General features: G+C 29.9%; 1 protein-coding gene across 1 annotated transcript; it reads right to left on the bottom strand.

Moving 5' to 3' along the window:
* Window positions 1-506: 506 nt before the first annotated feature.
* Window positions 507-16118, bottom strand: LOC108771633 (uncharacterized). Its single transcript, XM_018536973.1, has 3 exons — window positions 15969-16118; window positions 1544-1780; window positions 507-1144 (listed from the first exon to the last, which is right to left on the bottom strand). Exons 1-3 carry the CDS (start codon window positions 16116-16118, stop codon window positions 1058-1060), a joined length of 474 nt encoding a protein of 157 aa, XP_018392475.1. The 3' UTR covers window positions 507-1057.
* Between the last annotated feature and the right edge of the window lie 3434 nt (window positions 16119-19552).

The raw sequence follows: 19552 nt of genomic DNA, 5'->3' as shown, positions 1-19552 counted from the left end.
GAGAGAGAGAGAGAGAGAGAGAGATTAAAAATTAAATAGATTCAGAACTTAGTGGTCTCTAAACTGATTGAAAAATTTTTGGAAGAAACGTATAATAGTATTAAAAGAAAAAAGAATTAATAATACAATCAGTATTATTTAAATTTTTGCATTTCTTGATTTTTACAGGATATTATATTACTAAGAATGTTGTTTTCAGTATGACAAATAAAAGTATACCATTAAATACCTTTTAGTTTCTTTAGTATTACGTAATTATAAAAAGAAAAGAAATAACGATACAAGAGTTCCTACTTTAAATCTTCACAGTTTACGTAAACATCAGCAACAAGATATTATAAAAATTGTATGTATTTTTCAAACACGTTCATCGAATATCATCAAAGACAAAGAATAATGTAATAGAGAGAACAAAGATATATCTAGAAGTAAATCGCAAAAACGGAAACCGAAATCGAAGAACCTTATATACTTTAGGTTTATAACAAATTATTTCATTTTGGTTGATATGCTTGAAGAGAGATTTAATGGATAGGTCTTCAATCGTTACTTTATAAGCAATAGGAAAAGTATAGATTCCCGACATGTTGCATGATCCGTGATGGAGAAGATGAGGCAATGATATGTAACGATATAGTTGCTGAAAAGAACGGTAAAGGTATCCCTTCCCAGTAAACATTAATTAACAGATACATAACAATGTTATAATTCATACTCTACGATATAAATATAGTATAACACATATGTTACATAACAGTTACATTGTTGAGTGTGAAATTATGACATTGATAGTACGTTATTTTTAGTAGATGTTTACTGAATTTAGCGCGCCAAAAAAATAAAAATTAAAGGAGAATCAACTCGACGTTCGAAGTACGTTCATGCGGACATTGTGCTACTGTACGTTCCTGATTCTTCATTTGTTTTCTTGACATTCTAGCCAGGAAAGCACAGCTCGTCGTGCTGTTACAGTCAAGTCGAGGAAATGATACGAAGTTTCGCGCACTCTTTTTCGATCTTTAGGGGTTGAGGAGAACTGACGGCGATGTGGTCGTTATCACTTCTTCTTAAAGCATGCGAGGGTATTAAAGTAACAGTGCCAGAACAGCTTACTCTGGACTAGTCCGCGCCGTTGCAGATCCATCTGAAAAGGAGGAAAAACGTGGATGTGATGCATTCATTAAATTTTTTTACAGCTATAAGTATTAGAATTAAATTTTAATGATGATACACACACACACACTCAAACGCACACGCACGCACGCACGAATATATTTCTGACTTTTTTTTATTAATTCGTCATACTGTCTTGATCTCTCATATCATTTTTTTTCTATTATTTATTTCACCTAATATAATAATTTTATTATATTTTTTTTTTATTACTAAAATAAAAACAAGTATTATAGTAAATAATATTATTTGCAGGAATGTGTAAAATTATAATAAGAATTCGAGAAATAAAAAAAAATATATGATTGCCTTACAATGTGGCACAAACTATTGCATTAATTGTAAGATCTTTGCGAATAAGAATTAATACCGAATTCGCTACCGTTTCGTCATCCACTATAGGAATGATTTCCGAGTTGATGGCTTGGAAATGATGTTCTGGTGGCTCGCTTATACCTGTACTTCCAATTGAAACTTTGTTTCTAGATAAACTATTACTTCCAATTGAATTTTTGCTTCCAACTGAACCTTTTCCCCGATTATCGACAACATTCTGTAGAGCTACCATTAATCGATCGAATAATAGAGCTGCTCTTTTTGGCACTACCTGCAATAAAATAAGGGTAAAAGGATTAAAATGATTATTATATAACAAATTAAGTTTTTATGTTATAACTAACAAAATCTTTATGATTCATGTTTTAGATAGAAAATCTTAATTCACATTTTTTGTTTTTTGCAAAAAAAATATAATTTTATTTAAGAGAAAATAACAATATTTTTCAAAAATTATGTGATATATTTTGAGAAAATTGGATAAATTGAAATATATATATATATATATAAATTATTTTTAATAATCCCCTCCAATGTTTTTTACAATACATTATAATTCAGTTTTCCATTTTTTAAATTTTAAAGAAAAATAATTTGTGTAGAAGTAAGTTTTTTAATCTCATTTTTTCTCTCTTTCTCACTGTTTGTTCAAAAAGTTCATGTTTTTCTTTATTTATATCTAACATAATTAATTTATTTTTAAATAATGTAATTTCTTTATTAATTAAGGATTTTACTGAAATATCTAATTAGGAATCGCGACGTCTTCAGAGTCAAGAGAAAGAAATATATAGGAATAAAACTGTATCTGTGCGTCATGAAATGGACAATTTCTTTGTTCTGGAAATTTATACTAGGATGAAAGATAAATCGACGATAAAAATAATGAGCGTTCAAGAGAATCTAGATTAAAGATACGCCCCGGTGCTCTTTACCTTTTAGGGATAAAGTAAAAGAATAACCAGAGTAAGAAAGAATCGACGTTACGAATTTCTGTATCGTTAATATACATGTATACATATATATATATATATATATATATATATATATGTAACAGTCATTATCAAAATTATATTCTGATTAAAATTACGACATTGTCAAGATTTAAAAAAAAATTGAATCCATTATTTTATATTTTTTTCACAAAAGATATATGCGTCAAAGAAGGAAAAGGTTATATACTGGTAATTCATTCTCGATATGTTTAAAATCAAATCCTTTTCGAAAGATTTAATTTGATACCGCATATTTTATAATGACGTCATGAAATTCTATAATATTTATACAAAGATAATTTTGATGCAAATAAACAAATTTTTTCTTTACTCGACTATTTTATAGTATATATCTTTTTCTTTGCACGTTCTATTCACTGGCCGGTTGCTTTCTCTCCAATGTTGCGCTATAAAATGACATTTAATTGTTGCGGATGCATTTGCAGTTTCTTTGCAACGATTACAAATAATATTTGCTTGATTGAAGCATATTGGTCAAGCGTTACAAAATCAAATTAAGCCGTTATCACTTTGCACGCTTGATTCCATATTTTTGTAACAAGATTACAATTTCTCGATTATTGTAACGAAGCATTTAGGAGAAGAGTCAATTGGATTATCTATATTACTATATCAGGCTCTCTGAAACTTGTGACGGAACAGATTTAGTTAGCTCGTGCGTAGGTGTCATTTATTAATTGGACAGTTTTAGAGACAAGTCCGATACCCGCAACATTTTCTCGCTTGCAACAAGTTAAATCTCCTCTTCCGTGGTTTGACGCCAGAGAAAAAAAATACATTTTATTTACAGTGATGTACCTACACAGGACTTTGGAATTGCCAAAGTAATTTGGACTAAAAAAATACTCATAAAGGAGGAAGCATGGGAAATCTAGGATATTTTATACACGTATATGTATTCTTCAAATATTTATTGCAATTTCTTGTTCGAAATTTTACTGCATTGCACGAAACCAAACACCGAGATTGCTACATAGAAATCTGTACTCTATACGTTCTATCGCAGTTTGTTAAAGTAAACAATCATCGTCTTGTAATATAATATTTCATTGCAGCATGCACGCCTACACACACATTCATTAGTTCCTTCCTAGTTTATTCATTTCGATCGATTTCCCAAAGGATCGCTGGAACACTTTTCTTTCCTTTCATTACGTCTGCAACATGTCATAGAAAATCGTGCCCACGCAATCGGAATTTAGTTCAGAAAATGAGTTGTGAATTTTTAATGAGAAGGCATAAGAAATTAAATCACTTATCCAATGTAAAACACGTATATGCTTAACTCCGCGTCGTATAATAAATATAAATTCATAGAAAGCTTTTCCATTCAGCCCTTTTCCAAGTTTCATGCAGAAGAAAATGCAAAATTTTGTTTGACAATCGTAATAATGTGTTTAACTATGGACTTTGAGATTGAACGATTGAGAACAAACTATTTATTTCACAAATAATTTTTGAATGACGGTTGGAGAATTTCCCAGCTTTTTGTAGAACAATGTCAGTTAAATTTAATAATTAATTAAAATCTTGCTTTTTAGAGAGAGAGAGAGAGAGAGAGAGAGAGAGAGAGAGAGAGAGAGAGAGAAAGAAAATGTCGATTTTCTCTTACGTCCAGATTATTGTATTATTACGTAATATTATCTATGTATGTAACATCGTGAATAGTTTTATTAGGTATTTAAATTTTATCGGGAAGAATATAAATGAGATAGAGTAAAACTCACACATACATTAAAAAACATTTTGTAATATTTAATTCCTCAGTAATGTAATTAAAATTTCGATAATCCTGATACTTCATTTAATTTTAATACAAAGCTTATAAAGGATAAAAAATTTTGCATTTGATTGTTAAATCGGTTTGTCAATGAATATTGTTAGTCATATACTAAAAATGTAAATGATTCCGAAAATACAAAATATTTTTTTTAATTATTATAATATGATTAAAATTTTCTGATTAAGACGTTCAATTTTGATTTAATTTCTTGTAAAATTTAATCAAATTAGATAAAAAAAACAGACGAAATAGTAAAATTAGAATAAATTGTAAAAATTAGACAGAATAAAGGTTTTTGTATAAACTTGTATATTTTTTTTAAAGAAAGAGAAAGAAATATAAGCCTTTATATCTATCTAATAAATAGTATGTGTGTGATCCATATCAATAACGTACAATTGTAAATCCTTTGTTATTCAAAGTTACCCAGTGAATGAAAATCATCGAATATTCCAATCAACAGTGGCACGATCGAAAAATTGCATTAAGTGAAATAATTTTTAGCGGAAAAAGCATATCGATAGCTATTCGTAAAAACAATGAACGAAAGAGAAAAGAAAATAGAAACGATTGGTCGCGGTTGTGACACCAGACTGGGCAATCAACGTCTAATTGCGACATTCATGGGCGGTTAAAAGCATTATGTGCGATGCGGAGTTTATTATTGTCACGTAGAGATCAGACAAATGTCGAATTAAAGAGAAGAGCGAAATAATAGAAAAAGAGAAAAAGAGAATGCACGGACATAAATAACTTTTAGTTTCAACTTTTCATGAAATGATTTATTTACGAAGATAAAATATATACATATATCAGATATATGTATATATGTATGTTACACAAAAATGCATAATATTATATACCTATTCGTAGCTTATCGAAAACGAAACAGACTGAATAACTCCGACAAAAATGATTTTTCGAAAGAACGTAAAAACAGGTCGATTTATGTTGGAAAGGGGATATTTTTTGATGTATAATTATTACCCTCTTTAATCTCCTAAGCAGGAGTTGTCAATCCCTAAAAAATTTCAAATTGAAAGGGAGGAGGGGATCAAGCGGTACATCATTAGAAAAGTCTTTCAATTCCCTACATTCCTACGTGTTTAATTTTTTAAATTCGATCAATTGGTTTAGAAGAGAGAGAGAGAGAGAAGATACAGAGTGTTATATTGATCACATTAAATTCTTCCTATTTAAAAACTATCACAGCCACTGCATATTAGACTTTTTATCTTAAAAAAATGTTACAAAGAATCTGTCTTTAAAATATTTATCATCAATTTGGAACATTCTGTATATTCGTATAAAAAGTTTTTTTTATCGGATGTTTCTTAAAATTTATATAATGAATTTTGTATTGTTATATTATTATTAATATCTTAATATCTCCGTTCGTAGGGCACAGAATGAAAATTTAAAACACTTCCGATACAACTTAAATGTCAGCTAGTTAAAACTTAAATGATTCAGCTGTTACTGAAATCATGATATATTCCTACATTATATGGCCGAGATATGAAATGTCAACTCCACTTATCTCGGCAGTTTACGTATCTAGGTATAATAAATATAGTTACGAGCGTCTACGCAACTTCGTTGCATGTGAACTTGGTACGAAGATATCCTCTTGACTAATAAAAGTAACACGAAAAATATTTACGCGATGTGACGTAAATTAATTTAAATTTTTAACAATAAATCTGTTGGTCACGTTTCATAGTGCGGATGCGAGAAAGTATCGAGTGAATCCATAATCTGCTATAAAATACACGTGCCTGGCCTGTAACCGCACATATTATATTATGAATGAAAGTGAAAACTCACAACTTTTATTCAGTTGATCGATAAATAGTTTATCAACTTTTTCGATGTCGGAAAATAAATGTTAATAAAAAATATTCTATAAATAGCTAATAATAAATCGTATGTGATACTAGAAAATTATATATATATAATCAGGTAAAAATGGCAAGAAAGACCACGAAGAGTCGAATGATTTCTGGACAATTTATAACTGTTCCAAGCCAACGTATTAATCTCAATAAAACCTCAGACAACGATTAACGATTAGTGGCGCATAAAATTTATTACCTCGCCAATGAGATGCGGCATCGCATCCTCTGTGTCATCGCATATTCTTCGTCAGCGTTGAGATGGAAATTAATAGAAACGTATCCAGGCAAATTTTGATTGACTGACATGTACTAAAACGTTACAACTTGTGTGTACGTGGTCACGTATTTATATATCGCACACAAGAATACGAAAACATATTTTATATCGCGTCCGATTCAAAACGAATATTGGAGTGCCATTTGTGTCAGATTCGTCTGTTGGAACTCCATGTCACTCCATGTGAACTTTTTACGAGAACGTTTTTTAATTTGGAATGAGAATTCAAGAATGTGATTCAATTGAAAAAAAAAAGTGTCAGATTGTGACTCTGGGAACAAGTAAAACTCGCATAAATTACAAGCTTTAAACGTAATTGTACTTTATTTCATGTTATATGCACGATACTTCGATACGTACACATACACGAAAAGAACGATTTTGTTGAAGTATCTACAAATTTAGCTAGATGTAGATTTGAAAATAATTTTGTTGAATCATCAAAATAATTATGTAACATAATGAACATTACAGCAAAATGGTTTGACATAGCACTCACGCGCGCACACGCGTTGTGAGCGTCTTACATATTTATTTTAATAGTCCAACAGAATAATTTTCAAATCTATATACCTATACTAAGAGAAAAAATTGGCAAAATGTGGCATAACATTTTTAATTTGTTGCAGCAGTCAATTTTTTGTTGCGTTCTTTTTTAGCCTATCAAAATTCTATACACAACATTGCAGCAGATTAACACAACCAAACATTTTGTTTGCGCAAAATTTGCTTAAACACTTAGAAAAAAGATTAGCTAACGCAGCTAAAATATAGCTGTGGCAATTAAATGTGATCTTATTAAATGTCACTGTTTTCATATTATTAACATAAATGAATGATATTATTATAATTGATCACTGATAACGTTACTAATATATCGTCGATTAATCATATAGTCTAAAGTAAGTAACTATTGACGATAGCCAATTATTTGAGTACTAGCTAAATTTTTGGAAACATTTCAGCACAATCATCTCTTTAGTACATGGAATATATATAGGATTTCTCGTAGTTATCTCGGAAATAACACATTGGTATCGTGAGGTTTTCTACGCGGATCAACTTCCAAGACGCGGCGACCGGCAAACTCGTAAGTGAAATGACAAACGTGTGAAAATACATATTCATTTTTCAGATGCGCGTAACGTGGGGTGAGAGACTTCAATGCCTGAAATATAACCGGGCGTCTTCAGTTGCACTCATTCGTCTATTTAGGAGAACCTACAGATTCTCTCTCCTTTCTCGATAGTTATTGTCGCTCCTTCGGATACTGATAAGTGTGCGATTCAAAGCGAGACTAAGGGTTATGCCAACGTTTCGCCGATGTAACTCGGAAACAATACGATAGGACTTCGGTAGAAATAGCAGCACAACAAAGGTCGCGGTTCTTGACACTATCGAGTTTGCTATAACTATACCAAATGTACAATCTCATGCGTGATAACCATAGTTACGAATAATATTACTTAGTTTGTTGAAGGAATATATATACGAGATATGCTAAAAGTATTCTAAAATATTTTAAGAGATGTAATTCCTCATAAATATAAGACAAAAAGCTTCATATAATCATATATCCGAACGTCTTAATTTTAAATATACAAGGTGTCACATTTGAAAAGATTTTGTTTTATCCTTCAACTTTGACACCCTTTATTTTTATTTATTACTATATAAAATGTTATAGTCCTAGTTTATTAACAGAAAATTAGAAAGATTTGTTTATATGCATATAATATATATAATAATGTATTATTTATATCATATATTTATATCATATTTGTATATATGTATATATAAATGTATATATATACACACTATATATATTTTATATATACACAATATATAAAACATATTTATAAATAAAAATTGTTATTGTACAGTATTCTTTATTAATTAAGAGCGTTTCCTTTGAAAAACTCCTTCATTAACTCCTTCCCGTTATGCCAATTTACGCAACACTTATTGATGAGAATTTAAAAAAAATAAAAGTACAATGCGTTATAATTTTAAAATTTTCGTGATATTTCATACGAATTTCAAAATTCGCATACGATCGTAGAAAAGACATTTTACGTGCAGCGAATATTCGCATCACTTGCAAGTCTACAACACATCTTTATACGTAATATCGACAACGTAAATACACCACGTTTGTTTTACAGAAAATAAATTTCTTCTGTCATGAAAATGTGTCGTTTAATCATTTCAGTATTTTCACGTTTATATTCGACACGACTGTGACATTAGCAGGATACATTTCAATAAGTCATGCGCGATTTAATTAACTTGCCACGTAGGCTAAAATAAATTACTTGACGCTTGATACGACGGACTAATTAAACGTAATTTATACTAATCAGAGATATCCAGTTTATCAAATCGCAGGTTTAAATTTCATCAATAAAGCTGGTAGAGTTCAAAAGATCCGGTCTTCTTGATCGCGTTTGAAGTACATTAATTAATCCTGACTTTGCTTCTACACGCATATCAAAATGCTCTTTACTCCTACAATTTTATTAAAGATCTAATAAAAATAGATTGTATCATTATATATTATATTCAGCACAAACGACGAAAATATGGAGAGATGATATTTGGATGACAGCTAATTTATGCGGATTAACTGTTAATTTTTCATTAATCATAGTCGCGGTTGTACACGAACTTGCAGAAAATGTTGGATAATTTTTGTAAATAATGTGTCTACATACATATAAACATAAATCTAAAATATGTAAATTATGAAGATAACGTTGAATTAATATTATCTCATAAATTTCAAATAATTATGTAAATTTTATTATTTACTATATATGCATATCTATAAGATATACATACGTACATACATATAACATATAAACGTGCGTGTATCTGCAATTTGATAATAAAGATAAATTTTATCTTATCAGGAAACAAAAAATTAATGAATAGAATTTTTTTAAGCTTCACATATATACACATGCAAGAACATAAAAAAAATATTGATATAAATTTCAATTTTTAATTACAAAATGTAACGCAAGAATTATATGGAAATTATACATAAAGTATATTATGAAAAACCGTATGGTATGCAATGCTATAAATAAATGACTGAAATAATGAAAGTAGTAAAAAAGTAATTAAACTTTTCATTTTTAATGAAGGGTGAAGAGAAGAAATACAGATGCTTAACAAAACTTATTTTTTTACAATAATAACATAAATATGGATTTATTTATAATAAATACATAAATTATGCCACTTTCTTTTTAGTTGTTCATTCATTATAGAATCTGGGCAAACAAATTAATACACATCAAAGGAATTCGTTGGCGCTACTCAAAACGAGAGCTAATTGAAAGGTGATCATGAAAATGAAGCATCGACAAACTTATACGATAATGTATCTTCGTCTAAACAGAATCGTAAATCGTAGTCGATTGAATTAACGAAGCGCGATTATTAGCAGGTAATGGAAACGTTGTCTGAGAAGTTAATAATTCGACGGTAAGTGAAATGAGATGTTCGTAGTTAGTCGTTAAAACAAATAATGATTGTCGTAATTAAGTGTTGCTTGAGTTTCTTCGATCTTTCGAAGACAGTTTCGCGTATAAACTGTTTTCCTAGCAAATGTAACTTAATTACGAGATTCATGAGAGCATTCATGAACAAGTTGCACATGGAATGTTTTGGTCAATCGAGCGTGAAAAATTCGCAATTAATTAATACGGTAGTACGAGACGTAGAACAGCTGAAAGTTAACAAAATATTACAGACAGCAAATTAACGTAACTTGAAGGCTTATGACGAATAACAAAAGATATAAAGTAAGACCTTTTCGTATTTATTCGAAAACATACAAGTATATCACAATAAAAAATAAGTTTCAACTTACTTAGTCTCTTCCTCAGTTTAATAGTATACTAATCTAAAAACTATAAGAACCGGATATATTGCACACGTTAACATAATTTTCTGTGTATCTAGTCATTTACAGTTGTTATTATAATCGCCTAGGCGAATCTACAAATAACTGTAATTAGCTATTAATTAAAATATTATAGAGTTTGCTATCTATTTAATTTCTCGCAATTAGGAAGATAGCTTTCAAGAATTAAACGTATCGCTGTTTTCCTAATTACGAGAGAAATTAAGTAGCGCTTATTATCACTCAACTGGATCTTGATGACAATTAACATATAAACAAAGACAGAAGAGGCAATATTTTGAAGCACTGTGTTAAGAGTAGGAAGAAATAAAAACAAGTGCTTTAATAATGCAAAATGTAAATGATGCTAAAACATTGAATATGTGAATGATTTTATCAAAGAGATGTAAACGGAAAAATTATTCTATTTGCAAATAATTACTAAATTGCATATAAAATAATTTTGCATAAACTTTAAAAAAAAAAACTCATAATATGATTCTGAAACATGTTTTGTCACACTAAGGAAAGATAAGACGTTTGTAAGGTCAAAGTAAAGGTGAAATTTATAAATTTATTTTAGGAGGCAATCTGCTATTTTCAAAACAAAATGATAACAACGTAAAGGTAAAACGTTTTCGTGTAAAAGTTGACGATATTTATTATTTTGTTCCTATTATGTTATGTTATTATACTATTTTGTAATAGCATCTTTCTAATGGTCTATTTTAAAATCAATAGAGCCAAATGTCCCGAAACTACACTACAGAATAGCAGATTTATGTTTTCTTAAATGTTACGAGATTGTAGTAAAGTTCAACATTTTCAGGACTATCAAGAGAATAAAACTTATCTCTAACACCACACACACACACACACACACACACACACACACACACACACGTGTGTGGAAAACGCTGATATACTCGTATAATAGTATCATACATATAGTATAATAGCTGCATTCAACAGAAATAACAATTTACTGAAAATCTATGAGCATTTCACATTACGTGTGTACTATAGATTTTTAATACTTACAATGATTAACGAAAAGCAATCAGTATAAATTTACACGTTGAATATATGCACATATTTTGTTATTTATAATTTAGTTTAATTATATCATTGGAAGCCACATTCAATGTCTTCAAATTAGAAAGAAGTTATAAAATTAATACCAATATATCTCTCTCTCTCAAAACGAAGTAAAGCATACGCAGTTTTGTAAAACTGTGTAATTTAATATGCTGTGTAACCTAATATGAAATTGAAATGCTTTTATAACGCAGTAAGCACTATACCTAATGACCAATGGCTATTTTATACACGTCTAATTATAACCACACTGTGAAAGAAGAATTTTGACTATCACTCCCAGAACATAACACAAACTGGATAAGATATTGTAATATTCCACCAACCCTTGTATTCCATAACGTCTCCTTTACTCTAAGTAAATAACATCTAAATGAAAAAAAACTGTATCCATATATTTATTTCTTTCCTCGAAATAAGTTCACAAATTTCGTCTCCAATTTAATTATACAAATTTTCTTATCTCCCTTAAATTCTAATTCTCTGACAAATCAAGTAAATATACTTTCACTTACAGGACAATATAGCTTAAAATATCCTTTATGTTTACCTTTAAATAAATATATTACTATATCGCTGGACATTTGCATGCCATTATATGCTGAAGAGAAATGTACTGAGAAAGAGAAGAAACTTTTAATAACAGTATTAATGAGATAAGAGATCAACAAATCGAATCATGATAAGGTTCGATGGTTCTCAACCAATTTTTTTTTCTCTGTGATATTTTACTCGTCAGCAACAATATAAAGAAAAAACAGATATACTGGTTGTGAAAATACAAACGTGAAAAGAATTATAATGAACAAGTAGCTCGTAGACACATTCGAGAAGTTTCGGAATATATCATAGATTCAGTAATTATATTTAGCAGATTTTTTTTAATGATTCAGATTCGTCAATTAGGTACAATAAAATATGTCGATTTTTTTTTAATAAAATATGACAATGTTCAATATATTCAACCACGGTCAACGTACGACGGCTTCTGGATCATTAGAAATAATTTTAGTAGCCGAGGTAAATTGGCCGAGGTAAATAGCTTAAAGTGCGGTCTATGGTAGCGCAGGATGATCGTAAAATTTACAAATTGTCAATCTCTGTGCATTAAAGTGCGACATTGTAATCCCATAAGCGCAACATCTCACCCCTCCAACTATCGCGCGCAGTTTCTCTTCGAGCTTACAATTACCTGTATTCAAAGAAGGATCGAACAGGTGAAAAATCGATACATATACCGGGCGCCGAGTATCCCGAATAGTAGATATATTTTCATGATAAAGAGAAATATATGATAAAAAATACAGTAAAAGGAGAAATTTGAGAAACACCGACCAGAGAAAAATAAATCATCGAATACAGAGAGGAGGAGAGAGGGTGGGGCAGAGAGGAAGAAAGAAAAGAGAGAGCTAAAAGCGGAAGTTAAATTAGAGATGACATATGAGTCGCAATCCGATTGACACTCACAACGCTTATTTGTCCTTTGTTTAACAAATAATGAGGATGATTTTTAAGCGCGTGAGCGTGAATCGGATCGTGGCCATAAACAGACATCGAATTCGTGTTCTTTTGAATTTGAATTAGTGTAACGTAACACAATTACTACTAGAAAGAAAAATAACGGTTTCCTCTTTCCGAATGTAAGCGAAGAAAAGAAGAAAAATGATTTCCAATAGAAAGTTACATTTGACGGATTTCTAGTACAATTATTCTCTTTCTTTCCGATATGTTTTCTTTTTAATTTAAAGAAACAGTTTTATATTATTGTGAGCGACATATTTGAGTCTGATTTTTCTACAGTCATGTCGCGTTACGAGGATCATTCTCTCTTATTTTCTACTCTTACTTTAATAAAAATTCGATCATATTTTAGACTTGCTGCAGTTTTTTGTGAAATTTTATTCATTATAAAATAAAATAAGATTTGTTAATTGAAAAGCATTAAGAAGAACAATAATCAAAAACGAGCAAAAGTTGATAATAAATTTAAGAAGTAATAATTTATTCTCTAGTAATTTAAAAGAAATGTATGTTGTGTGTACATTGTGTGTGTGTTTCGATTATATTTATGCCTAAATTCTAATCAGAATAGTAAGGCTCGTACATATTCATAATTATAAGACTTATTAAGAACTTTTAAATACTTATACCTTTATTACAATATTTTTACAGACAACTTCTTATCAGTCATAAGGTTTACAAGAAATCGTAGATATTTACTAATCGTACGTCTTACAATACATAAAATTAGAATACCAGTTTCTTATAAATTTTACGAGAACAAGTTACGAATCTTACAATTCTGATTAGAATCGATGCATTAGTTTTCATCAGAAAGACAAATAATAATAAAAGAAAACTAATAATAAGAATATTGACATTTCAATGAGAGTCAGACTTAAAATGTCGAAAACTCTAAACAATAAAGTAATAAAATTATAATAATACCCCGACTATCACCAAGTCGAACGATAAAATTAAAATCAAACAAGTTCCAAGGAATAATAATTTAAAATTGTGATAACTGATTCGTTAGAACTTGATTGGTTATGCATTGTTTATATCATCGACTTTTGGAATTTACTTACAATTAGTTTTATCGTTTAACTTGATGACATTTTTATTATAATTTTATTAATTTGTCATTCTCTTATTGTGTCTCTGTATTTACACCGTTTTAACATACATTTATTATATACTCTGCTTATTTGTTTATAATCTGTTCATTTTTAATTATTGTCTCTTCAGTTTGACGTTACATTGTCAATATCTTTATTGTAATTTTTCTTTTGATGTTTATATCTGATTGATGAAAACATATAATCAAAATGTACATTTGTCTTTTTAAATATACAGAATAAATCATTTGTAATTTCTTAATTTTAAATTTTTGCTTTTTTATATTTTATTCTTTACTTTGTTTTCATTCGATTCTGTAATGTTTATGGAGTAAAAAAGTTCGAGTTGAAAAGTGAGAAGTATCATAAAAATAATAATTATTATAAATAATAATATGTTTTTCAGCTACGTTCTGCTCATGCATTTGCGTAGTTTTTAACGTACGTAATGCTCATTTATAATAAGTAATACAATGTCCAGAAAAATTTCATCCCCTCTTTGGGCAATTACAATATTTTTATTAAATTGTATCCTCTAAAAAGAGGGGAAAAAATAAAATTTCACATACAGTGCAAAAAATATTCGTGTATAAAGAAAATTTTTATTAAAAAATCCTTATTCATAAAAAATAAATATTAATTAGGAGTTTTACACTATGACTACATTCTGTCCTGTCCTAATATAAACAAAAGAGCTTCGCGTATTCTTAATCTTACAATTAGAAAATGAATTTTTCAATTATACGAACACTTTCTGTCCATTCAAATAATATAATTTTTTATTTTCATTTTTAAGAAACATATTTTAATTATTATATATCATTTCAGGTAAAATAATTTTGACAAATGTATATTAATGATTCTTTGTTAATAAATTGCTAATTAGGTAATGTTTGCTTTTTAAAAATAAGAATTTAAAAGAGGTATCACAGTGTTATATTATTTTAAAAAAAAATGAATACATTACGCCAAAGATTATACTTGTAAAATAAAAAAAAATTGAAATTCTAATAAGTATAGCTTCCAAGGTATCTCATATTTTATATGATTTTCCACCTTTTAATGACAGTATTGAATAAATTCATTATTGTTGTCTGATACATCAAACAAAAAGCATTTAATATTTCTCGATTGCATATAATTATAAAAATTTCCTTTTTTACGCGCATGTAGAAACTTACATATGGTAATCAATGCATGGTAATCAATGATAAATTCTTCTTATAATTAATTAATACGTTCTTGTAATTAATATATAAATTCTTCTGAAAGTGCTCGAAGAAATACAAATAACTACAGAAGATATTTTGGAAAATAGTGGAACGAATTAGATCTAACACTGTCTCTTTTTATAGTATTATTTTAAACAAACACAATTTGAAGGCAGTAAGTTAACAGCCAGCGCGCGCAGAATATATAATTTTCGATTGATGAGAGTTGAAAAAAAGAACGCAAGATGGTCTTTTTGCGTCGAGTAATCGTGTATCAAATTTTATGACTGTACACGTCGTTTTATTTTGCGATCTTAATTCTACACACATTATAGACTCTCAAGAACTTTTAAGATTTTATACGATCATTTAAAATGTGCTTCAAGAGAGGAAATTAAACGTTAGGATGTTTGTACATTTCTACATTGAAAACAGATTTTTGTGTAAAGTGATGGTTATATTATTTTTCTATTACAAAAACGTTCTAAATATATTGAAGACAAAGACAGAAATAAACGTTACCACTTTGGACAGGAAATAGGAAAACGATACAACATGCGTGATTCGCGCGATTTCGAACATCCGGTTCGTATCAGAAAATTTCGTGCGGGTTAAACTCGGAATATTCAACGTTTCTTTACTCACCAGATAATCCTCGTTTTTCGGCGAATAATCGGGATAATCGATATTAGTAGTATCGTCACCCATCATGCTCCTCTTCCCGAAACATTCAAAACTACCAGTGATTATCGATACCACAGCCACCACGACCAAGGAAATAAAGCTAAAACCCATATTAACGGCGATCTTGAATCCTATCGCCGGATGTTAAGTTGAGACCACCTCAGCTTTTACGACATGCGGCGATTAAGTTCCAGAAAGAAGAAATCGGCTCGCAATAATATTCGATCGCACAAAAGATGTTTCTTGATCCAGGGTTCCAACCCTGATATCGGACACCGGAAGGATAAGGATGTCTCTCGATGTCACCTAGACGTGTGCTCGATCCCGGTCGATCGGGCGCGACGTGACGTTCTTCGGGGTGGCGCCGATCCCTCGGCTCGGAGCTGGGAGCACCGACCGCCACTGGGGGTGTCGGGACTTCAGCGAAGCTGAAGGACGTACGTCGGGGGATGCAATGTGACGCTGGCGGTGGGCAACCACGCTCCTATATACTTCGCTTCTGCACGCAGGCGCCGGTACTTTCCCGGCGTTAGAAAGACGAAGTCTCGCGCGAGGAGACTGACCGCGTGTCTACTTGTAAGGTGTCTTCTCCACTGTTGCGCTTCCGCTGTGCGAGTACGTCAAGTTGTGCGGCGGGCTGGAGGGAGAGGGTGGCCACTTTTACTTATCTTTCTCAATAAAAGATAATTACCTATAATATAATTGGTCTCTTTTTCAATAACACTTACGGCTTACGCGAAGCTAATGAAGAAACAGATATCTTGATATAGCACGAGTTTTATGCTTACCCTTATTTATAACGGATGATAATTAAAAGTTTTCTTTTTCTTTTTGAGTCGCTTTGAAAAAGCAGCTTGCACAACGTTAATGAAGAGATAAGTCGAGTAGGAAGTTACTTGCTTATCTTCTTTAACTCTAAACTACAATATTCCGAATGCGTTTGTTGCGCATTTTACCAAAAGTGTAATGTGAGTGAAATGTTTCTTCTTTTGATTGCGTAATAAAACGTCTTGTGCACAATGAAAAATTAATTAAACCGTTATTATATTTGTAAATTAATTATTGTTTAGTTAGAAGAAGAATTTAAGAATCGCAAACTTAATGTGTAAATCGATATTGTCTTCTTTTCTTAAGAAAGTAAAAAGCGCATATCTTGTTGTTATATATTTTGATTTGCATAAATATTGAGTCTACATAAATAAAGCTACAATAACGAAACAAGTTGTGTAACAAGAACTTTTAACTTATTTTTCTAATAAAAAGTTATTGAAATTTAAAGTACAGTCAAACAATAAAGAAAATTGAACCTAAAGTTGAACTAATCAAAATAAAATTAAAGTGTTATTCTTAGATTTAATTTTGCTACAAGAAGATAAAATAAGTAATATACCTTTAATAAAAATTATATAGTCTTTATATTTTCAAAAAAAATAAAAGTCTTATTGTGGAAATAAAATATGTTTTATCTTTTTGTTCATTCCCTAAAATAAATAAATTTCCATACATCAAATTAAGAAATTATATAATATAAAGATCTTTTACAACGATTTACTATATTTAAGTTGATGCCTCACGTGACTCTTTTAATTTACAGTTCGCGTTTCAACAGATTTCCTAACGGTTTAACAGGTGCAACTGAGAATGAAAGCGTCACATCGGGCTGAGAGAACGAAGTCGATGATTCAGTGAAGAAAATAACTCTAGAGATGAAAACTCATTTCTATCTCTAGTGTTATAATTTTTCACAGAATTGTAGATTTTGTAGAATTATTTATATACGATAAATTATAATACATTCTCAGAGCGGAGTCACAAACTCTAAATTAATTAATAATAAATTAAAAGAATATTCAAATAAGAAGCAATATGAAATTTGATTATCAACATTTGACTAATTTTTAAAGACATTTAAGTTATGATTATTATAACAATTTAGAAAAACTACCCCTTGTGAATTGTAATGATTTTGATTATTTTTTAATGAAGTTCATTTTTTATATTTGATATAAAAAATAAATACAAAATAATATATTTGATAAGATATCTTTATTTATTTATTCATGCTAATAATTTGAAAATTATCGGGTTTTGAGTTATATTACTTTTAAAGTAAGAGATATATTACAAAATCACGACGTATACTGTATGGTAGAATCTTAGAAATAGATGGAAAGCATTTTATCGATAAAAATGAGGTGTAAGTACGGATCTAAGATCCATCGTTTAGATAGTTTATAAACTCTATAAATGAAATAGTTAAATTCACATTATTCTAGAAAAATCAGCTATAAAAAAATGAACAAAAACGTTGTAAATATGAGTATATAGGACATACATACGCTGCGAAGGAGAAAGAAATCAAGGGATATATATCTTCAAGGAGGTTGCAGAATTTTTTCTACCATAACGGGGAAGTTCTCGGCGTATCCGCCTCTCATTAACAAGACGAACGTGGTAACGGGACGCGTTACTTGCAATTATCTGCAAAATAGCTGAGTTTTATCGACTACCGTTTTTCAGTAGACGTGAGTGGGAGTTATTGCCTGTAGACGCGAGTAAGAATTCGAAAGTGCAACGTCAAAGGTAAAACTGTAAAGGAGTTAAAGGTTGACCATTTTTTAAAGATGTCAACGTCGCGACGCTGTATGCCGTGCGTTTTCTCATCAGCCTTCTCGACTTTCTTCTACCTTTTTCCTATTCTGAAATTATATACGAGAATCGATGATTTTTCCCAGTCGGGTTTATCCTACCAGATGCACACACGCTCTCTCATCCCTCTAATAAAATACAAAAAACTTAAAGTTGTTTTATTCATCAGGTAACGTAATCCACAATAGAATAAGAATTATGAGATACTTACTATCATCTCTCTAATCTTCTCTCTAACAATAAGAGATGATGTAATTTATGTTAATTTTGAGGATATTATTGTATTTTATGTTAATTAGGAAGAATTAGTTCCACTTTTTATCGGTCGTTTTTGTAATAAAGAATAAAAGACAATCGCATGAGGCATAAAATGATAGAATTATTATCAATTAGACATTAGACACTACTCTCATATGTATACGTTTTTTCTAATAGTTTTTCTAAAATGTATATATTAGAATCAAATTAGAGATGTTATTACAAATTGAAGATTGTAGCCAATATAAAATGCGCATATGACTGTGTGTCTGAGATACTTCTAAAGTTCAGAATCTACGATCGTCGTAAGATGTCTCGGTATTTTCCATCCGGAAGTGATGAAGCTGTCGAAAAATTACGATCGCGACAAGTATTTCATGGCAAAAAGGAAAAACGATTTAATTAGAGGGCCGTCAGTGTCACGTACATCCAATAATTAACGACTAATAACTTTCGGCTTGTCGCCTCCTACACGATGAACGGTCACTCGTTCAAATATTTTTAGAAATGTTATTGTCAAAGTTACATGTTAAAAAAAGTATTATCCTGATAATATTCTATTTTTTACAAGAGTTGCATTGAAATTTTTTTTCTTATAATCTCTCTCTCTCTCTCTCTCTCTCTCTCTCTCTCTCTCT

The sequence above is a fragment of the Cyphomyrmex costatus genome, unplaced genomic scaffold, assembly GCF_001594065.2.
Source record: "Cyphomyrmex costatus isolate MS0001 unplaced genomic scaffold, Ccosl1.0 scaffold164, whole genome shotgun sequence".
Lineage (NCBI taxonomy): Eukaryota > Metazoa > Arthropoda > Insecta > Hymenoptera > Formicidae > Cyphomyrmex > Cyphomyrmex costatus.
Note: the sequence above shows the minus strand (reverse complement) of the source record. Positions and strands in the feature narration are given on the sequence as shown.